Here is a 23,123-nt window from a genome sequence, read left to right on the forward strand (position 1 = left end):
AAAGATAAATTTCTCCATATTGGGATTTGGTTCTCCACCACTCACATGGTGAGATTTAGGTTGCACGCTCCTCCATCTAGGCAACAAAGTCTGTCGAGATATAGAACGACCCGTTCTGATGGCTTTGTCTTGTAAGCTCTAGTGACCATTTCATAAAGATGAGGTTTTGAAATCCAGGTCATTGGAGACTTCATTTAGGTAGAGCATCTACTTTTCGATCTCGACCAAATTGGGACGTGCTCAATTATTTTGCAGCGAAGATATTTGTTAACTCGTATTCTAGGAGTCTAACCGGTTCTAGTACCACCAATTGTTACAATCGCATTATGTCAACCTCTCAACGCAATTGTACGACACCTTCTCTCGTCCTTGAGTTGGTCAGACAACTTAACTTGAGGTGTTGTTGACATAGATGTTATCTACTTTAGCCCTTGATCCCGCTCTTGAAAAACAATTTTAGAAAACTAAGTCAGAGAATGTTGCAAAAATGTTCGGAAAACAATTTATTAAAAAAATGTTATAAGCTAGCAATCAATAAACAACTATACATATAAATCGGGTAGGAAAAATTAACAACCAGTTGCAAAACCTTGTTAAACAAATGAGTCTTCGCACGTGTATGCATGATTTTAGCGAGGAGTCATACACACATAAATTATAATAATAAAATAATAAAATAATAAAATAGTAACTAATATGAAAGCAAGTAAAAGAGATTTAAAATAGACATACATGTTCCATGTCATAGTCGTGACACTTTCTACTATTTAGACTCGTTTTTTGTTATATTTTTTATTTTCTTTTATTTTCTTTTTGTCGATTCCATTCTTTTAGTTTAATTTAGAATCCGATTATGAAATTTGATGAGATTTAAGCTTAAGAAAAGGGTAAAACCAGGCAAACAACTTTTGCAAACATCTACATTGCCCTTTCTTTTTCTTCAAGATCACTTGTAGGAATCGACTTGAACATATCTAATATATATAGCACGATGAAGATTCATAATCTCCTAATGAGACAAATTAGGGTTCAGTGAGACAAATTAGGGTTCAGTGTCTAGGGTATGATTATGCATGTCGTGCATGTTTTTATCAAACCCTGATCCACCATGCATAATCATATTGATCTACTATCTTTGCCTAGCAAAATTGACCATTATGCATGTTTCTATTAAACCAAGCTACTAAAATTGAACTGTCTCTACAAGCTAAGAGTCTCCCATAATAAACCAATCGACACGATTGCGAGGGGCATGAGTACCCAATAGCTAGTAGGCACATGGGTCACTTTTTTCTTATACGACCTCATGAACCTACTTACGAAGGGGCATGAGTACCCAATAGACCTCACGAACCTACTTACGAAGTTGCAATAGGCCACCAGATTCGAATCGTTCTATTCGAATCAGAACGACACAACCAATGGCAGAGGTCTAACCAGGTTACCACCCATCCCACACCTTACATTATGTTCACTCAATACTAGCCACTTAGAATGGGAACAAAGTGCACGTCTAGGCGTAAGAATCTTCAAACCTCTAATCCAATTCATAAAAATCAAAACTCGTGCAAGAGAGATCCAAATCAAATCGCTTCCCCCTCATACATAATACATAAAAATGGCTCAAAAATCAGCCAATGTGGTTCTCAAAAAATAATAATAATACAGCCTCTTAACATTATCTCAGCAACAAATGCATGAGAGCTATTTTGCTTCATTCCCCTGCATACCTTTTACAACATGTTAATCAACAACCATACACCAAGAATCTGAATCAAAGTCGGAACAATCTACGTGTCCAACCCCTCGACAATGGCAGCAGATACTCAACTAGAGGCCGGTCCTGTCATATGTAGAAGACTAGAAATGTTATGGGATACAATGTCCATATCGAGTCGGTACGCCACAACACGCTGCTGATTAGATAACATCAAAACTACCAGCGAGGCTTACAGATACAAACAATGAGTGGCGTGGAATGGCTGTACTGCTGCAGCCAAATAACTTTATCTCAAATCATTTTATGACTTCTCTACAACATGCATTTTGATCCGCACACATTCTAAATATAGTTTCTTTCCAACTTGATCTCTCTTTTGTTATATACAATTCCGTGTCTTCTCTCTTACCTATCTATCGAACGGATACTCCAAGTTGTTTTCGGTCACCTTGAAATGTTGCGGACGCTGCCCTGAACAATGCAAGTTCCACATTTTGAAGTATGACCTCTCCAGGTTCCTCACCTATTAGAACACGAGATTGATATCAAAACTGTGAGCACTTTTTATCCGACATATGAACTTATGATGCTTCTTCACACGTAGACACATGAACATACCCATCGAGCTGTGTCAAATAGAGGGCAAGTCATCCTCACTGCCTTCAATTTGTTGGTAAGTGCTTGTAGTTTTGGCCGATTCAACGCCAACGATACTGCCTTCTCCTCGTATTCTTTCATACTGCATAACATTTCAAGCAAAATAAATAAGAGAACCACCTATAATTTTGCCACCACACGGAAAAGTATGACCGACAGTGGTAGTCACGGGTATAAGAAAAGCAGCAGCCCATAAAAGGACGACATCAATTCACACTTTGAAGTAAAATATCATTGCAAACATAGAAAATTTGCAGCATAAACTGCAAAGAACGCTCTACTTCAGCATTAGTATGAAACGAACTCTGATTACACTCGCTACTGTCACAGAGGGAAAAAACTAATAGCTAGATTTGAACCTGAAATATCACTTATAATTATAGTTCTTGATTTTTGAACAATCGAACTGTTCTGTAATCTAATTGTTCATCGTGCTAAGCATCGACACCCACATCATAATGATGGAGACTGAACATGAAAGAAGTGAATTAAAAGCAGCTGTATTTTTTTTTTTTTTTCGACTGACCCATTTTGGTGATATCGAATCTTCCCATTAGTAAGGGCATAGCTCCCAGAATTTTAATGCTTTTCACAAGCACATAAATTGTACTATAATAAATAATCACCTGCTAACAATCATCTCGTCACCCAGTCCAGTCGCAAGACAGAGCGACCCAGCAACCCTAGTGGCCATTTTTTCAAGGGGCAGAGTAATCATTGGTAAACCTGCCCATAAAATGTCGGTTCCTGTTGTATGTGCATTGCACAAAGGCCTGAACATGAACAATTTAACGTCACAAACCAAACAAAATAAGCAAGTAGAATAAACTCACTAGGGGCCATCAAAAAGATGGAGGAGAGAATGACTAACGTGTCCAGGAACAAATCTGCTAAAGCACTACGCCTGATATGTTCATTTTTCATGGCAACATCTGTGAAAATTATTTGCTCTGGTTGCACCCCTTGAGCGACAGCATCTGAGGGAGATCAAAACTCTCATTTACCAGTGGAAATTATTTTCTTTGCAGTGTCAATAGCATGAACAACTTATCCTATGAGAACATTTTTATCACTACCAAAAATGATATCAAATGAATTTTTCATACATGCTCGAAGTCTCATTTCACCAGCAGCTGGGAATCTGAGAAGCCAAAGTACACTGTTTGGCACGCGTTTAAGAATATTACACCTGATACCAGTAAAGTAAGCATCTGGTGAGATGAAAAACTGAAAAGAAAACAAGTCAAATATGGAGCTAACATTACCAGGTGTTAAAGATCTCTGGATCCATTTTGTACAACTGATTAAAGCAAGCAAAAATGAATTTCCCTTCAGGTAATCCATAATCTGAACGTTTGTGCTGGAAATTTGGATCCAACACATCCAGATTTTTCTGCATCATGCATCAAATCAGAGGTAAGAAAGATGCAAAACTAATAAATAAACCAACTCAACAGCACAAAATAACATTTTAAAATACTAACCTGCTTATAATCATTAACAAAGTAACAATGTGGGAGATGGACGATCTTCTCAGAATAAATATGCGCATAACGTAATGGTGAAACAAACTGAAAGCAGAAAAATGGGTTCAGAAGATTTAATAAGACCATAATAGTTAGAAAATTTTGAAACCTACACTAAGCTTACCTCATCAGTCACTAAATAATCTATGTAAGTGGCCCCTGTTGTTCCTGGAAACCCCATGTATGAAACCTGAATAGGTGCAGGCTGCATTGCAAATATTTCATTTCTAGCCCCCTGCAAAGTGCATCTCGATATTTATCATACTTCAATAATAATAATAAATAATGAACATCAAGAAGAAGAATTAACATAAACAAATATGTTAAACCAGTAGCTTTGAACTTCTAAAAATTGATATTACATCTCTCAAAATCATTTGGCGAGATGCAAGTCCCCTGGAAACAAAATATACAAACAACACAGGTATACCATTTCTTTCTATTTTCTACGTTTTCTTTACTTTTGGTATAATAACTAATCGACCCACCAGGAAAAGAACATTATTTGAACAAGCAAAACAATGAAAAGCAATCTTCAAGATAATTCTGGAAAACAATGTCCCCAGAAAAATCATCATAAAAAGTATAGAATCTTAAATTAACAGTGAATTGAGCTTCACTAAGCAACACATGATATAATGAAAAACTATACCTTAGTATAACCATTCAAATTTATTAGTATTTGTATTTTGTCTTCATTGATCATTTTTGCAATCACATCAGACGTCATGGCAGAGACATCCACAAAGTGCTCAGCTTCAAATTGAATATGCTGTCTCCACTCTGAATTATCGTTTGAACTCAAAGCATAGCAAAAGACCTAAAAAGGAGGAGTCAGAAGAAAAGACAGGAGAAACGGGCTTCTTAAGAATGCCAAAACAAAAATCCTCAGACCTCGACATGTTCTCTGTTGTGCATGCCAAAAACAGATCCCATAAGATGTGATAAGGGGTGATTACCGAAGTCACTGCTCAGATAGCTGCAGGTCAACAGCTTCAGTAAAATGAACAATTTCTAAAGAACAAAAATTGCATCTTTAGGTAAATACATACCCAACCCTAATCCTTTCAAATCCACCATTTTGCTTTACAGGAACTGGTGAAGGGTGGTTGAAACTAGGAATTGAAAATCGAGATGCAATTTTCAAACAGTGTGATGCGTAACTGCGGCTGCAATAACAGAGAGAAAACTTAAGAAAGTTGCATTCATTTTGAGGAGCGCATAAGAGGGGAAATTACTGTACCTAATTTCAAGTGCAAGCAATGGATCAATCGGATATGCTATTGCGTGAAAAGGTTGAACACTTGGTAGAACAGACATCTGAAACAAAGAGTGGCCAGGCACAAAATTACTACGCATAGAAATTGGATAAAATAAGTTGCACAGGAAGGACCAAAGGACCAAAAACAAATGAATACTGTTAAGGAAGATAAAAGTCATACTAACATTAATTTGCCTCTTGATAATCCCCTCTACCTCGGCAAACATTTGATCACGGTCCTCCCAGTTGCAGACACACTGCAAAAGAAAAACATATATTCTTGTTCATAAAACTTCAATTCTTAACTAATTGGCGTTAACTTAGCACCAAGAACCAAGACTAAGTTCTCGCACCAAAACAAGGATAAAAATTACAACTGTCAAATTTGTATTTGGCCTCTATACACTGATGCAGAAAGCTTGGTAAACTAGATACCATATGCTTCATAAAACACAGGCATTTTCTCATAACACCTCTAGTGCAAAATGTTTCAAATAGGAGAAAATATTATGGAGAACACCATAGAAGCAGAAAATTTTATGATATAAGCAACAAACTTGTAAAACTTATGGCTGCAACATTTTGTTGCCAAACAGTCTATAATTACAAATTAATTCATATAAACACCCAAGCAGGTTATGTTTCAAAACGAGCTAAAAAGAGATGAATAAAATCTTCTTCAACATGCTTGTTGGATCACCCTTCATACAGTCCATGCTTCCAACAAAATATATATAGACACACACACAGATATATATACATATACTTATATACATATATATACACACACACACACACACACACACACACACACACATATATATACAGTTCAAGCTCCTTTTGTTTAACTAAAAAACATGGTAAATATAAATGAAATCGTAACATTACCTGTAATGTATGCAAAAGGTTGCATGTTGCCTCAGGAAACTCAGGCCGAAGAACCAATGCTTGTTTATAGCTCTTGATAGCAGCCTCCACATGTCCACTGTATCCCAAAGAAATTAAATTAAATTAAAATCAACACAAATAGACAGTCACAATTTTTTCCCTCTTCCAATAGAGGCAAAATGAACAAAAACCAGTTGGCTTTACTTTTAGGTCCAAATCAACGAACTTGTAGTGTTAAATATTTGTATCCTTATTGTACAAGAGAGATTTCCCTAATGTTTAAAATAGGAGACCACTTCACATACAGAAAACACAGGTTGCCTGATCTGGAAACTAAAACTCCAGGAAAAGAAAGCATATGGACACCTTTTTTATTTCAGAATCCTCCTAAGACCCATTGTGAACCAGATGGCGGTACATTCTCTTATATTGTTTCGGATCAAGGCATTAATAAGCCACCAGTTTCTTTTGTTGATTGAAAAAGGATAAGAAAAATGAAACAGGCTTTTCATTGATGTGAAAAGCTACAAGGGTGTTCGAGGTTGCATTGGAAGATACATCTGATAACATGGTCAAATCATTTTGAAAACAAGACAAATTGCAGAGGAATTTTAGGGGCAGAGTTAAAACTTGCCTTAACAGGGAGAGAGAGGAAATACCTGTCCTTATAAGCTGAAGCTAAATTAGCATGGGCTTCAGCCATAGTAGGCCGGATATTAACAGCCCGTATGTAGTCCTGAATTGCTTCACTCACTCTACCAATTTCCTTGTAAGTGTTTCCCCTATTGACAAGGCCATCAGCTGCCAATGGATCAATACGAAGGACTTCATTGTAACAAGATATTGCATCAGCATAATTGCCCTGTAATAGATTGAGTTAAAGGGTTAGAAACTGAGAGAAATTATGAGTGGCAAATCAATCTGTTCTAACAGTTCCCTCTAAGCTTTCTATTGTAACCTTATTCTTGGGACTTCTCTTACAAATGGTCCAATTTTCTTTGGTGTTCAAACCATTAAGTACAAGCAGACTAAAGCATCTCAGAAATCATTACCTGTTGTTTATATATGATGGCGAGATTGTTAAAGGGGGCTGACAATCCAGTAGTTACTCTAAGTGTGGCCTTATAATAGGAAGCAGCAGCAGGCACCATGTTCCTGTAGGTACAAAATCAGCTCTTATCATCACTGAAAGAAGCTGTAAAATAAATAGTGACGTTTATATAGCCTCATAAAGACAGTGATGAAACATGTACCACTCCATGTATATATTCCCAAGGTTGGTAAGAGCTTGTGGGTGGCTTGGTTGCAGAGCAAGGCATTGCTTCATGCAGAAACATAATGTTAATCACTGGAAACAAAGACTGTAAACCAAACAAAGGGTTGAATGACAATAGACAAAAACATACATTGTAACATTGTATAGCCTCATCCACTCTGCCGAACTCCTTAAGAGCATTACCCTTAAAATTTGCAGAACAAAATAAAAAAAAAGTACATGTTAAGAGATAGTAGAAGATAATTTGAAGACGAGATAAAACTCATGATCAGTTAAGATGATAAGTCACATGGAACCAACCAAATTGTTGTAGGCCTCCAAAAATCTAGGATCACATGTAATAGCTTGCTTGTAATGAAGTATTGCCAGATCAAGTTGACTTTGTTCATAATAAGTACATGCCAAATTGCCTGGAACGTTTAACACATGTCAACTACAGTGGCAGGAGGTCAAAATAAGACAGCTAATAACCAATGAAACATGGAGAACGTAAACAATAAATTTTGCATGTACAACTTAAGCTACCACTCTTGATCACAGTAGAAAACTCAGCCCCCCAATAATTTTACATGAATAAAACACTTCAATTGAGAGAGGCCAAACTAAACCCATTGTTGAAGTATTATCTCATAGAATACCAAGACATACCCCAATCCCACAACAAAAGTTATTAGCTCAAGAAAGATCCATACATACACAACATAATAATCTTACTCCAAAACTACATCATTAAGCATCAACATTTACCATATGCTATTGCGTAGTTCGGTCGAATCTGAATGGAACGTTGGTAGCATACAATTGCCTCCTGAGGCATTCCCAAAGCCTGGAAAAAATCAAAAGAAACCTTTTGTTCGTTTCTCTAATACCAGGGTAGAGACACTCTCCAATGCAAGGACAAATACTTGCAGCCCTTGGACCTGCTCATACAAGGCATGTGATACCTTACCTTGTAAACATTCCCCAGGTTCAAGTAGGCATCTGGAAATTGGGGTTTGAGTTTTACGGCCTCCTAAAAGATTAACAAGTACAAGAACAGTTCAGTAAGGCATATAAGAAGTGATTTAGGTAACCAAAAAAACTTCATGCACGGGTTAATGGATACTAATCACTTACATTGTGAAATGTAGTGATTTAATTAAGAACAAGAATACCTTGTAGTATTGAAGTGCTCTGTTATAGTCACCAGATTCCATGAAAAGACCAGCAAGATTTGACCATGCAATAGCAAATGTAGGCTGTATACGTAAAGCTTCAAGGTAGCAGCTGTACGCCTGCACAAAATGTTAGTTTCCTTCACAATTTGCAGACTTGGCATGGAAGTAACAACAAGACCAACCATCATCTGTTCCCTGGCCTGAAGATAACAAATTGAAATATATATCGAACTGTGGATTTCAACACAGTTCCACCAATGAATTGTTTCAATCAGTAACTTTACTGGAGGAAGAGAGACATTAAGTATGAAAAACTAAATAATAGATGGCACTCTTCCTCCCAACAGAACAAAAACAAACGAGAAGTCATTTGATTCTTTTTGTAACATCTCTGTTTTCCTTCGTGGCCTTTTTTTTTTTTTTTTTCCATCTCCTCTAAATTAAGCTTGGGGATTTCTCATCCCTAATGCCTTTAGGTTGTTAGTCTTTTGGCTCTTTAGACTATTAATACAATATCTCAATTTCTCATAAAAAAAATTTTAAAAAATAATAAAAATAAAGAGGATACCCATTGTGTGAAGAAAATAAAGGCATGTGATGCTCAAATGAGTTCAGATCCAATCTCTCGTCATATTTTCTTCTCATCAGTAAAATTACTTTGGCTTATGGGAAATTATTTTGTTAGGAGAGTTGAAAGGGGATCTGAACTATAGATGCTCTAGTTCAAGGGCACCTTGGAGAGCGGTATAGAGAGTGAAAAGTTCATAGTTAAACGTCAATTTCAATAGCATATTGGAAATGGGTATGACTCAAGATCCTAGATTCCAACTATGCAAAGTTCAGCTACCCATCACACACTCGGAAATTAAAGAGGAACAGTTCAGAAAATATTTGAAGGTACTTACTTCTTGAACCAGCCCTTGGGCTTTCATGAGATTCCCAAGGTTGCTATGAGCATCAACCTATTTTCCAAAGAACACAGAAGGAAAGTATCACAATCCTTGTTACTTCGAACAAGCATAATTTTGCATGACAGAACCCAAACATCACTTGATAGAGAGGAAGATAACACAATGGAAACTTAAAAAAGAAATCCAAAAAGAGAGATAATGAAGATGGTGATGATTTACTGAATTCAGTTGGGATGAACAAAAAGGACGGTCTACTACCCATAGAACATGCACAATCCCACACATGGAAATACCATAAAGTCAGTGCCATCTTGCTTCAGATCTTAACCGGAATCTTTGAAGAAAATTTAGTTGCCAAGGAACTAATATAACAAACGTTAGTGCATATTTCATCATTGAATCCAACTTGTCACCTTGGGGTCACTTGCACTTTAGAACACTACATAAAATATGATTATTATACATTTCAACTTCCAAAATCTATCAGTAAAAAAACAATTGTAATGATTTCACTTCATGATTAAACTATCCAAACTGAACCAAGAATATTACAAGCAACACTGCAATATGGAAGACTAACAAATACATGGGGATGAAAGATGCAAACTTTTATTTTGAAAAATGAACGAACGCATGGGGAAAATGAAAAAAAACACCCTAAGAAAGCCCACAACTCTAAAAAGAGCTCCAGTTAAACAAAATGGGACAAAAAGAGAGCGTAAGGGTGAGAAATTACCAGAAGAGGATTCAATGCAAGTGCCTGTCGACAACATTGTGCAGCCTCAGCAAGCCTGCCTTTCCGCATGTATGAACTAGCCAAGTTTGACCATGCATCACAAAAACTGGGTCGAAGCTGCAGCATCAGAAAGATAGGTTGAGAACCACACTTGCACAGAGTTAAAAGGAGAATTGAGAACCACAGACGAAAATAGTTCTAGTATAAGAGCCCTTAAACTCTCTACACAAACCACATAAAAAAATCATAGAAATTAGAAAGATTGGAAGAAATCTCCAAAATTATTTTTAAGCAAGCCCACCAAATAATTTTAAGGATAAACGCAATAAAAGCAAGTTAGCACTTCCAGCCAGAAAGAAAAACATAGATCCCAACAAGATTTTTTAATTTATTTTTATTTAAAATGAAGAACATAGAGCCTAAAATGATATTGAGACAAAATCTTTCAAGTCTCATACAAAGACAGTCTCAAGACAACGATTTGTGCAGTTGATGAGAGTTTATCAAATAAAATGATTGCATGGTCAATCTACATCGGATACAGCTATGGGCACAAATATAAGAGAAGTAATTACAAGTTAAAATGAACATTGTTAATACCAATTAAATTAACATCACTTTCACATAAAAAGGGTTCAGAAATCTTAACAAACCTCAATGGCGAGAAGATAGTAACGAATTGCAAGATCTATATTTCCTTTTTCCTGTATTGTGCAGAAAGGCAGTAGCATCAGCACCCAATACGGAGAAAGAACAGTTACAATGCCAAGCACAATCACAAGGATTACCTTCCACGCATTAGCCATGTTTCCATAACACTCAGCAAAACGTGGCTCTATACGGACAGCTTCTTCATTTTTTGAAATACACATATCAAAATCGTTCAACTGTAAGGAAAAAGCCCAGCATACACTTTTGTTAGACTTGGAAGCGAGCATAAGGAAAACTAGGAAAACAGGTAAATTCAAGAGAAAAATAGAAAATAAAAATTGGTATAAGACGTAGTCAATAACCAAATCAGTAGCCGCGCAAAATACCTGATAGTATATGGCACCCATCAGAAGAAGATTATCTGTGCGAAGTGAATTCCTCTCATAAACTTTAGTACAATGCTCCAGTGCCCGCTTATAGTCACCATTCTTGTACTTCTGATGCGCAAGAGCCAGATAGGTTTCTTCATCAACTACAACACAAACGTGTTATAAGAACAAGTATTTAAAAGAACGAAAGATAAAAACACTTTTTTCCATTTAATTTGAGATGTGTCAAGTAGACAAGCATAAAAAAGACCCGGTGCGGGGAAGTGAAACCACATGACTTTTCGCTCTTCTCCTCGAGGTCTTCTTTTTCCTTTTCTTTGATGTTTGTTAAGATGTAATGTGTGCAAACTCTAGTTCGAAATATATTTTAAATAACAGCAAAAAGGCACACACAGAAAATTCCTTCCAAAACACTTTTATTTAGGGAAACAAATGATGTGAACAGAATACAAAACATATGTAGATAAATTTGTCGCCCAATTTAGCAATGAAAATGATAACATACGATCTTGACATCCCCAATACATCAACAAGTTAAAGCACACAAAGAAATCCGCTCCATTAAAAACCGATTTAGAATCATCATCAACTAACCACTGCATTAACCACCTCCAAGAGCTAGGTGCTTCAACTAAATAACAAAAATTTCTTCACAAATCCCCAAATCCCAATTCACAAACCTTCATGAGAATCAGGATTCTCGAACGTAACCAGGCTGAGCGAGGGGGACTCCGTCTTCACCGCAAACGATTCGCTGCCGCGATCAGAGCCAAAAACTGCTCGAGAAACCTCGCCCTGTTGTACAGACATCATCACGGCGATCCCTTCAAAGGATCAAATCAATTGGCCACTGCCAACACCCAGATCAAAGGTCGAGCAACAAAACCCCAGAAAAGAACACAGTAACAGCAAATCAAATCGACGAACAAAAAAAAAAATGAAAAAGCTCGGAAAAACCAAACCAAACCCTACGTCAGTTTGGAATTTTCGAGTACTTCTTCGATTAGAACGAGGCAAAGAAGAAGAATTGCTCCCAAAAAAAGAAAAAGAAATGTTTTTTTCTGGAAGGTGAAATCAGAGAGTCATGCCGCGTAAATAGGGGGAAGAAAGAAAAAGGTCAAAATAGAGGAGAGATCTCAACCGTCAAAGTGGACGGCTGAGATTGAGCCATTGTAGGTGGTAAGAAATTAGATTCGGCTGCTCCTGCTATTGACACGTGTATTGCAAAAGTGGAAGGTGTGTGAAGAAATTTTGGCATGAAATCCCATATTCTCTTCTCTTCTAAAGTTCTTTGGAATTTTCTCCTTTAGAATCTTCTTTTTCGAGTTATACTATGTGCACATTCTTTCTCAAAATTCGAGCTCGATCCAGATAACAACAGCTATATATCATTCACAAATTTCAAATCCCGAGCATCATAGACGAGAACTGCAAACTGGGTTAGTTGGAGTAAGAATCTGCCCTTATGGAAACAACTTTACCAGTGATATGACTCGTCCACTGTTTACAAGAGTACAAATCAAAACCCAACGAGAACGACATGTTCCTAGTGTTAGATGAACACGACTCTGCACAATGGTATGATATTGTCCACTTTGAGCATAAACTTTCGTGGCTTTACTTTAGGTTTTCCTAAAATGCCTTGTATCAATGGAGATAGTATTATTTGATTATAAACCCATGATCATTCCCTAAATTAGCCGATATGGGACTTTCATCTAACACCCAATTCTAGTTCTGAGAAGATGATAGTTTTACAGTAACATATATTAATTACGAAGTTTATGAACTTCTCAGATTTCAGATAAGGATCCGTCATTAACAAATGTGTTTTCTTGTGTCAACTTGTTATTGCCTTCTAGAATGAAGAAAGTAAAATGAAAAAGGTCGGTTGCATCTCGAGCTAATGATAGGTCATTATAACTTAATTAATATTGCAAAGAACCATTATACGTTAAGATCGAATATCGCTTTAAAAAGAAACTGTGATTGCAAATATAAGCAAATCTCGATTAGCCTACTAACTTTTTTTCCCTAATATTCTCTTATGACATGAAGATTCCTTTTCATGCATATTTTAAATGTCTCAAGAAGAAAATATATTTCTAATTAAGAATCATTTTTCGTATATAAATTTTAATAAAAACCCTTTAATTTGTAACAACATAAATTTTGTACTTTTAATTTTAATTTTGTAATAATTGAGATCTAGATTTAATAATTATTTGATATAAAAAAAAAAAAGATTCAGGACATTAAAATTTGTAGTTCAATCGGAACCTATTATAAATTAATATCTGAAAATGAAATAATAATTTTGTTGAAATCCTAAATTAGTATAGTAGCTCAAGAAAAACCGAACATATTAAGATAATTGGGCATAAAATCCTAAATTAGTATAGTATGCTAGCAGGGGACTTGGGGCATTACAAATGATATTAGAGCCAGACACCGAACGATGTGCTAGCGAGGAGGCTAAGCCCCGAAGGGAGTGGACACGAGGTAGTGTGCCGGCAAAGACGCTGGACCCTAAAAGGGGATGGATTGTGAGATCCCACATCGATCAGTGGGAAGAACGAAACATTTTTTATAAGGGTGTGGAAACCTTTTCACACTAGATGCATTTTAAAAACTTTGAGGGAAAATTCGAAAGAAAAAACTAAAAAAAGACAACATCTACTAGACGTGGACTTGAGTCTCTCTTGTCGAAGCTCAAATCCATCTGCAGCAGCAGCCAATGGAGGAGGAGCAGCTGGTGGGCGTCACCACAGGGCACAGCAGCAGCCAATGGAGGAGGAGCAGCTGGTGGGCGTCACCACAGGGCACAGCAGCAGCCAATGGAGGAGGAGCAGCTGGTGGGCGTCACTTAGCCCAAACTCTGCCAATGGGATTTGACTTTGTTCTTACATTGAGAACCCCAACAGAATGGAGCAATTATTCTCAATGATCTGAGCATAGAAAGTTTAGACAACAACATCCTCAAACTAAATGACTATTTCAAACCTGAAAAGCATTCAAAATCTTGTCTTTACTCGTTGAATGACAACAATTGTAGATCCAACATCCTCCAGCTTTTGGTTTTGTAAGCAAGACAGAATTTTTGACAATTGTATTAAAAGTTTGCAAGGATTTGTATTACTATTGTTTTGAATTTTTTTTTTTTTTTTAACTTAATATGAAACGTTACAACACAATATATCGAAAGTTATCGTCAAGATCTAATAGAATGTCTAATCTTTCCCTGAGCCGTTTAAGCATTTTTTTTTATATGTTAGAATGACTATATTGAAAAATACGAATAAATATCGATCAAATAGCTCATAAAAAAACCTATCAAATCCATGGGAGCACTAAATGAAGAGTGGTGGGAATTATTTGGGTTGAGTTAAAAAATAATAATAATAAAACAGTATAATATTGTAATAATTAATTAAGTGATAGTTTCAAAATTTAGATAAACTTTCAAGCATAGAAAACAAAACAGCTATTTTTTAAAATTCTTATTTATTAAAAAAGTTATTTAGAAGTACAAGAAACAAAGAACACAAACAGTGCTCAATAGGAGAAATTTAGGGTTGGCCAACGAATCGACATCGACCAAACCAAGAGCTCCTATTTTTTCTTAAATGAAAGCAGATCTAACAGTTTTGATAAAATCAACCTCTTGTAAAGGAGTCGCTCTGCCTTGATCACCGTGGACATAGCAAACAACTTGTTCTTCCTTGTGCTTTGCTCATTTATATATGACAAAACTTCTTAGTTTGCACATAATAACAGTTTCTCCACTTTAAATTTGGATATGCTTTATGATCCTCCTGATATAAAATCCACCCTTCCAAATGGATGAAATACACAATCATTATGCAGTTACAGTCACTTCGATGAACACTACGAGACTGCTGAAATCAAAATTTTCGAACGAAGTACAGATGATTATACGCATCAACTTTCCTCTTCATAATATAAACCCAAACCCAAATGTGAAAGAGATTCGAAGTAATCAACAAAAAATGACTCTTTACTGTTTAACGAGAATGAAAAACTAATCATATCTGATACGTTTGGGTTAACTTGTGCATGCCTCAACTAATATTATAAGCAAATTATCTTGAGACACTAATAATGTAACTCAAGATGGATATATCATTTTTCGTTTACAAGAGGGCCATTTCAAAAAAATTGTTTTCACAAAGGCAAGTTAAGAAATATCATGTATGACAAACAATCAACTTACAAATCCCTATAACATATAAAAAAAAGTAAGGCTAAAGAAGAAAAGGTTTAAAACATCATAATCAGCTATGGCTCACAATCATTCTCATTGATATACAGCTACTACTATCACAAATATGAAACAATTAGCATCAATATCGAAGTAGGTAGTTCTGGAGACAGACAAAAAATGAGTTGAAGTTTCTCTTACAGTGGAAGAAGCGCAGGTGCATAGAGTGGGATTAGTTGACAGCACCTTTCTGGGGCAGTGTTTCAAAAGCAGAGACAGTGTTCTCAAATTTAACACGATGAAGAGGAGCTCCACTCTGCTTGATGGCACATGCCGTCTTGTCTTCAAGAGGACAACGTGCCTTCAGCATTGAGAATACATGGTTGTTCAATCTTCTGGCCTTCTTCATGGCTTCTATTAAGGATTCCCAGCCCTGTATATAGAAGAAGGGGTTTGTGAAGTCGGAAAATGCAACTAACTGATGAGAAAACATTGCACAGATTATGAAAATTACAATCGTCACAGTGCAACAGCAGCTGAAACACAACTTTTTGAATGTGTACGTATTTTCTCGTATAATTTTGGACCAAATTTGTACGTGTTTGTATAACTTTGGGAGATTCGATTCTATGTTTAAATTTTGATAAGTGTAAGCAGGGGACCTTCTTCTCTAGTTGTAAGTGAGTTTGCATAAAACACTATGAACAAGGTATCCAGTAACAAAGTCCCGTTTGAAGTCTATATGTAACAGCCCAAGCGCACCACTAGCAGATATTGTCCTCTTTGGACTTTCCCTCAACGTTTTTAAAACGTGTCTGCTAGGGAGAGGTTTCCACACCCTTATAAAGAATGCTTTGTTCTCCTCCCCAATCGATGTGGGATCTCACAATCCACCCCCCTTCGGGGCCCAACGTCCTTGTTGGCGCACCGCTTTGTGTCCACCCCCTTCGGAGCTCAACCTCCTCGTTGACACATTGTCTGGTGTTTGGTTTTGATACCATTTGTAACAGTCCAAGCCCACCACTAGCAGATATGGCTCTCTTTGGGCTTTTCCTTTCGGGGTTCCCCTCAAGGTTTTTAAAACGCGTCTGCTAGGGAGAGGTTTCCACATCCTTATAAAGAATGATTTGTTCTCCTCCCCAATCGACGTGGGTACCGAAATTAACATGGATCAGAATACCCGAAATTAACATGGATCAGAATAATGATCTTGACAGCTTGTTTAATATTAGCCATATCTGGCTGAGTTCTCATTACTATTGCTCAAGAATAAGAAGTGTGTGACATTTTTGTTCCTTTTTGATGAGAAATAGATGAGTTGTATGTGCCGGGGAAGCTTAATTTGAAGCCAATAACTTAATAGAATAAAATTTGACGATCTAGAATACTAATTTTCAGACAGTAGATGCATCTTCTTGAAAAGAAATTTCTGGATGAGAATATTAAAATGTCAAACCTGCATATAATGGGAATTTTTATGAGTTTGCACAAATGTTCCATCCTCTGCCTCAGCAATATTCAGAACCTGGTACGAAAAATCAAACAGCTCAAATTGTAGCTGTTGCCCGAGCAGGTAGACTATTGTGCAACCACCCCAAGCTACAGAATCACCAAGCAGTTCATGATTGTTTGAAGGTGATTGAGCAGACTCTTCCAGGTAGCCCTTGAAGACGTAGAAATATAATATCAGCAAGAAAGACTTAATTTACTGTAAATTCACAAAGAAGATGAGTGTAAAAAGAAAACGGAGGTTTTAAGTAAGCTTAGCTTCATTTATTTCTACAAAAAAAGAAAGGGGAAATATGATAATTTCAACTGATTAGCAGCTCTGACCATTGAAAATTTCTACATTAAAATCTCTCAATAGGCGTGTATTTAGTTCGAAATTTGTTTTCGTTACAATATGAAATCTGATGAAACACACAATTCAGTTTACAAAGTTGAGGAAACCATGGATGAATTAAAGCCACAAATCACTAGTCAGGTAATTAACAACTGTCTTCAATTTTAATATCATTCAGATATGGAAGACAATGGAATTAAATTCCTACTGCAACTGTAGGGCATGAGTCAATGGAGAATTGCCATTCATAGTTATATAATCTACATGAAATAAATTTCAATCTATCTACAGAAAATGAACTAAACCATACACATTTATCACTTGCGTAGCATAGATTCCATTACTAGTGACATTATTAAAGAGGCATATTACATAAAATAACGACAGAGGAATTAAAGCAATAATAGGATTTAAAACATGATCGGATCCGATTAGAGTCTAAACTTCTGTTTTGCTGCTGCACCAATAATCGTTTAGCATAAATCGACCATGGATAAAAAATAACTAACAATTGAGAACACATAGACATAGGTGAAAATGATTGAAAGAAGATATCCAATGATCAGGAGTTAAAACAAAGAAATTATCTATACGGAAAAAAATAGCAAAGAAACAAACAATAGATAAAAAGGGCCGTCAGACTCACTATTTGGAGTCCACTATATATCCTATAGAAATCTTTTGAAGTAGTGATATCAACGAATCCAGTCTTGGGAGCAGCACTCCATTTGCTACAGTATTTATCCAAAGCAGCACTTGTAAAAGCAAGTGCATATTCTAGAACGCTTCCAGTATTCAAGTTAGATCTATACAGAAGATCTGCAAAAACAGGAAGATTCAAGATCTTTACAAGTCAGATAACTAAAGCTGGAAGGAGGGGAAAGAAAGAACAGTGGATGAGAAAGGTTGGCTATCAAATATAACTGCTAAAATTGTTCATATTCCTCCACTTGCACAACCCACAATAGCCAAAGCCTCGATTGGACTTGCGAAACCAATCAGTTCGAAAGTGGTGGTTGCTGTGATACTCAATTGGACATGTGGTAATGCACAGAGAGGTCAACAACTATGAAAGTTCCGAATGAAACTTGATCACGATAGATGATTGATAGTTATAAAGGTTTCACCGATTGAGTTAGAGTTTGGTTTTAAGTTTTGATACCATGTTGCAACTATCTTTTGTTGTTCTCATTTCTCTAGAGAGATACATATTCCTTTTATAATAGAGAAAAGTTAGAATAAAAATTCCTAGAATACTAGGTAAAACTAAATCTAGCTAGATCACTAGATATTAGGTAACAATATATAAATAAATCCCTAGGGAGGTCAACTATTTACTTTATTAAAAGGAATTACAAAACACACAAATATTCTTTAAATCAAGTTCATTCTTTCAACACCCTCATATTTATTTTTTCGAGTAAACATGAGGAGGCCAAAAAAGGAGAAGGAAAAGGAAATAGAGGAAGAGAAAAAGAAAGAAGAAGAAAGGAAAGAGAGGAATGAAGAAGAAGAAGGAAAAAAAAAAAAAGATAGAGACAACAACCGTGAATGGAAAGAGGGAGAAACAATTTTTTTTTTTTTTAATTTTAAAAAATAAAAAAATGATTTTTTTTAGTTTAAGAAATTTTAAAATAAAAAACACTTTGTCGTGTCATCTTCTGTTAGCTACAGAAACAAAAAACTGGAGGCAGGGACCAAATTCTCCCAATAATTAAAATTTTTTTAAGGGCCAAAAGCATACAAAAAACAGAAAAAAAAAAAAAAAAAAAAAAAAAAAAAAAAAAAAAAAACCCTAGCCCCAAGACTAACTATAGAAAAAAGGTCCAACCCACAAGGACAATGCCTACGGGATTATTTAAAATACTTAGTAACAGACACCCAAAGGGACATATTAAGTCCAATAAGGGAACACATCTAACAACAAGAAAGCACAACGCCAGGGGATGTTATCACGAAAGGGAGGATGGACAACCACCTCCTCCCTCCCATAATCGCTTCAAGTTATTTAACAACAGCCCAATGTCACATGCACACAGGACAGAAATCTAGACTTGTATGATAAAAAGACTTAAAACTGCAAAATATTATCGGTTAGCAGAACTGGAATGATTCAGCCTTTGCGAAATAGTAGAACCTGTCAAATGAACAGCAAAATAAATTGTTAAGGGTGTGAAATAGTAGAAAACCTGCTGCTTCAGCCTGTTTTGACATGGTATAATATGACATTCCATTAGGGTTTCCAGGATTTGAAACAGCTGCACTGGTTGCCGACTTGAATAGGCTAACAATAGGGCTCTCTCCATCTTGAGAATGAAATATTTGCCCATCAACACCAGGAATTATCCCTAACCAAGGTGCTGTCTGCATGAAATGCGTGATGTCTAATTCTCTCTGTGTTTTGGGGCAAGAAGAGAAACTTTTAGTTCATTCATATTTCATAGTCATTAAGAGATTAATAACAAGATTCAAATGTTAGACAATTAAATAGAAAATTATAATCATGGGCAACAATTTAAGCCTATTCGGTCTCTTAATATTATTAGTCAATGGGCATATCCAAAAGTTGGCTTGCTTTCGTCATGAAAGTGCTAAATATCACAAACAGGCACATAACGGAACTCTAACCTACTGAAGTACAAGTTTTTAATAAAGGGAAAACATTAATAAACTCGTATGTCTAATACATTTGTATCATGTTGCCCAGTATTACATTTCATAAAATGTTATTTACAATTTAGATTTTAGATTAAATTTTTTTAGAAAATAATAAAATACAATTTTTTTCTTCATGACACATTTATATAATTTAACAAAAGCCTAAATAATGAAAAAAATAGAAGGAACATACAAAAAGGAGAGATTGGGAAAGGTCAAAAAGGGAGAAGGAAATGTCTGGGCATGCACAAGGTATGAGGGAGAATATAATGGGTTACCTCCAAGTAGAGAAAAATAAAACAGAATTAGTTGCCCTATGAATAGAGAGAAATACACATGATAAGGAGAGAGTCAATAGGCCCCACTACATCACATGCAAGGCTGATAATACCTTGAGTTTCTTAGAAAAAAAAAAAAGGCTTCAACCTTCCATTTTTAATCACAGTTGGAACTTCATTGGTGTACTAGTTATCCTCATGTTTTGCAAATGATCCATGCCCCAAATTAGTCTAAGACTTTTGGTTAGCAACATATTGGCCTACCAGCAACATGTCAATGTCAGTGACAAGTCAAATTTTAGAAAGATGTCCTTCTCCTAGTAAGTCAATATCAGTGGTCTGAATTTTAGAATCATTGTCTACAATGTCATGTTTAATTAACTCAAACACCCTCCTAGGACCTATTAATCAATTCAAGGTATAAAACAGTCCATAGCCTTCGAATTTACCATAGTTTCAAGATAGGACTCTGAATTTGAAACAGTAATTCATGAAGGCTGAAAATAAATCTTACTTCAGAAATAGAAATTGCAGAAGTACAGATACTTTTGAATAATATCAAGAAGAAAACAGTGAAAAATAGTTGCTGCAATATGGATAATTCAAATACTGACCAGCACAATATCAAGAAGGCTAATTAAATATAACACACTTCCAATCTCCTTTATTCCATGCAGGACCTCCAACCTGAGCTCTGACTTCGCTTCCCAGTTTAGATTTTCATTGATCGATCTCATGCAACCTGAACTCAGTAAAATAACTATGTAAATATGGCTTCAAGTTTGTTAACGGTTTTTTAGGTTACGAAACTAGTTTGTTTTGCTGATTTGTTTAAGTTGTTACTTGGGTACTTGAAATTATCTTTAATAAAAATTCTTCCCTATTTACTTCTAGTTTGCTTTATTTTTCTGTACGTATTCCTGGTACTTCGACAATCACAATATAATACATTGCTTCTTCTTCACTTATGTGCAATGAAGTAAATTGTGAATGTCTAATAAAACATAATGTAATAAAAAATATTCTAAAAATTAGGGGGAGAAGGAATAAAAAATTCAAAGGCAGACCATAAACTTCGACATTTATAACCTTAATGGAAAAGATATACCTGCTACACCTCCATCAAATGGTAGTAATCCTATAGATCTTGGCAACGCTTCTTGCAATCCTGATATCATTGGTTCAAGTACAGCAATCTGAAAAATGGTAAAACGAAATATTAGGCTTGTCCAAGATGGGGATCTTTTGTAATTTTTTTTGTTATGTTGGATTGGGAGTCTTTCTCCATACTATTGTAGAAGTTTAAATATTTAAACACCGGTAACTTTTCAACTCTCAACGAAAATGTAGTTACTCGCAATGACAGGGATGCTCTCTACTAAAATGAGATGTAAGATGACTTCTTGCCGTGCTTTAGAACTTTATCTTATGCGTCTTCATTTAACTATGACCATTCATTAGTTACTCAATGACAAGGATTCAAAAACCAAATGAAAAGGACAACTGTAAACTGTGGCTAGTTATTTTAGAACAATCATTTAGAGACATTTTTCAAGACACAATATGTAAACTGTGTTCGCATGTGTATGTGTATGCATATATCTCTATCTATCTATCCATATGTATATATGTAGTAACGCTTTCTCACAGTGCAAGAACTTTAAAAGGTGTATTTCATGGAAGGATATATCCAACTCATACTGTACCTTATTTGATATATGATCCAGAAGTGCTCGAATAAGCCATGGTAAGGATCTAGATCCAAGAAGTCTCGCAATGGAAAACATGTGAGTCAACCCAAAGAATCCACTATGCAACCGTGCAAAACTTTGATGAGCAGAATTCAAGTCCTATCATGATGGGAACAAAACTAACAGCATTAAACTATAAATCCTCTCACGAGTACTAAAATGTAAAACGATATAAAACAGCCAAATCCAACTAATAAATACTATATTGATGATTGAATTAGATAATATAGGTTATACTTCAAATAAACTACCAAAAGGGTCTTATAAGTGATGTGCAATGTATCGACTATAATAATTAACGTACTTGAGTACCAAAGTAGAAGTTAGGCTTGGCATGAGGAACTGATGGTTTTTGAACCGGAACAGATGGAACTTTGGATAATCTTACAAATCGCTGAGTAGTATTGCATAGGATAAAGTTCGGTAAGAAGTCATTTTGCATCTCTGACCAAATCTGACAAGAAAAATTATGTGAAAATTAAAAAAGATGAAAAACACGTGAAAACTTCAATATCATGTCAAATTCATGTTGCATAACTGAAATTATTGCTCAGGCAAAAGGCTAGCGTTCACTATTTTTTATTTATTTATTTTTTATCATCATTGAAGCTATAAGTAAACGTCCTTCTGCTACAAGTTTAAAATTTTAGTACAAGCATGTTATCCATGAAAATAAGAAATAGAAATGGGCAAAGGACCAAGGAGTAAAGGGTATAAGAACCAAAGGCATATGCAATATAATTAAGGAAAGAAGTAAAGGGTACAGAAGCTTCAGATACAAGTAGTCAACAATGAACAAAACTTACCCTCTTTGAAAATCCAGTAACGCCAACTAACAAAAGGCTTTATAAGAATACACTTCGTTGAAATTATTGCCAAAAGGGTAAAAAAGAAAAAGGACGATACATTCAAGAGAGCAGTGGAAGTTAAATCAAAGGTCAACGGGAGAAGGAACTGTTACAGTAGACACAGAAAGCAGGAACAAACTCAAACTGAAATTATCAAGGATAAACAAAATTGAAGGTCCTAAATAGGATGCCTAATTAAATTTCAGTAAGATTTATCATTGATAGTAAACTATCAGTGATAAAGATCACTGTAGATAGAAAATCATCAAACGAATGTACTTGATCATTGATCCCTGCTTTCCTACTCCACATTAAGTAGTTATTCCCTTCAAGAAAGGTAAGAAATGTTTT

At 35.6% G+C, this 23,123-nt stretch overlaps 2 protein-coding genes across 7 annotated transcripts in view; both read right to left on the reverse strand.

Annotated features, from left to right (window-relative positions):
- Positions 1-1,520: 1,520 nt before the first annotated feature.
- LOC111461816 (probable UDP-N-acetylglucosamine--peptide N-acetylglucosaminyltransferase SEC) lies at positions 1,521-12,241 on the reverse strand. 2 transcript variants are annotated; one of them, XM_023105487.1, is made up of 28 exons: positions 11,853-12,241; positions 11,170-11,315; positions 10,921-11,019; positions 10,786-10,836; positions 10,133-10,249; positions 9,391-9,447; positions 8,483-8,602; positions 8,278-8,340; positions 8,076-8,154; positions 7,629-7,738; positions 7,459-7,512; positions 7,306-7,373; positions 7,105-7,207; positions 6,712-6,914; positions 6,053-6,149; positions 5,350-5,421; positions 5,147-5,223; positions 4,956-5,072; positions 4,798-4,882; positions 4,556-4,723; positions 4,028-4,138; positions 3,862-3,948; positions 3,643-3,770; positions 3,484-3,566; positions 3,249-3,354; positions 3,004-3,150; positions 2,339-2,459; positions 1,521-2,243 (listed from the first exon to the last, which is right to left on the reverse strand). In XM_023105487.1, exons 1-28 carry the CDS (start codon positions 11,983-11,985, stop codon positions 2,130-2,132), a joined length of 2,916 nt encoding a protein of 971 aa, XP_022961255.1. In that variant the 5' UTR covers positions 11,986-12,241; the 3' UTR covers positions 1,521-2,129. The 2 variants fall into 2 exon arrangements, with proteins under 2 accessions (XP_022961255.1, XP_022961256.1); XM_023105488.1 differs by lacking the exons at positions 9,391-9,447; positions 10,133-10,249; positions 10,786-10,836; ... (1 more) ...; positions 11,170-11,315; positions 11,853-12,241 and adding an exon at positions 8,668-9,378.
- Positions 12,242-14,821: 2,580 nt separating this feature from the next.
- LOC111461814 (protein PIR) overlaps positions 14,822-23,123 on the reverse strand; it is a 42,109-nt gene continuing 33,807 nt past the window's right edge. For 3 of the 5 annotated variants that reach the window (XM_023105482.1, XM_023105485.1, XM_023105486.1), the window contains 8 exons: positions 22,229-22,378; positions 21,880-22,023; positions 21,282-21,369; positions 20,788-20,915; positions 19,427-19,631; positions 17,884-18,056; positions 16,851-17,057; positions 15,293-15,827 (listed from right to left, as the gene is read on the reverse strand). In XM_023105482.1, coding sequence (XP_022961250.1) covers positions 15,627-15,827; positions 16,851-17,057; positions 17,884-18,056; positions 19,427-19,631; positions 20,788-20,915; positions 21,282-21,369; positions 21,880-22,023; positions 22,229-22,378 — 1,296 coding nt within the window. In that variant the 3' untranslated portion in view covers positions 15,293-15,626. Of the gene's footprint in view, positions 15,072-15,292; positions 15,828-16,850; positions 17,058-17,883; positions 18,057-19,426; positions 19,632-20,787; positions 20,916-21,281; positions 21,370-21,879; positions 22,024-22,228; positions 22,379-23,123 lie in introns of those variants that run through there. The other 2 variants (XM_023105483.1, XM_023105484.1) reach the window with 2 other exon arrangements.

Source organism: Cucurbita moschata, unplaced genomic scaffold, assembly GCF_002738365.1.
Source record: "Cucurbita moschata cultivar Rifu unplaced genomic scaffold, Cmos_1.0 Cmo_Scf00025, whole genome shotgun sequence".
NCBI lineage: Eukaryota > Viridiplantae > Streptophyta > Magnoliopsida > Cucurbitales > Cucurbitaceae > Cucurbita > Cucurbita moschata.

Coding starts and splice junctions, on each gene's coding strand:
- LOC111461816 (XM_023105487.1), bottom strand. CDS start 11,985: ATGATGTCTGTACAACAGGGCGAGGTTTCTCGAGCAGTTTTTGGCTCT. Junction 6,915..7,104: donor CCATCATATATAAACAACAG/GTAATGATTTCT, acceptor AATCTATTACAG/GGCAATTATGCTGATGCAAT. Junction 5,073..5,146: donor TTGCTTGCACTTGAAATTAG/GTACAGTAATTT, acceptor CTGTTATTGCAG/CCGCAGTTACGCATCACACT.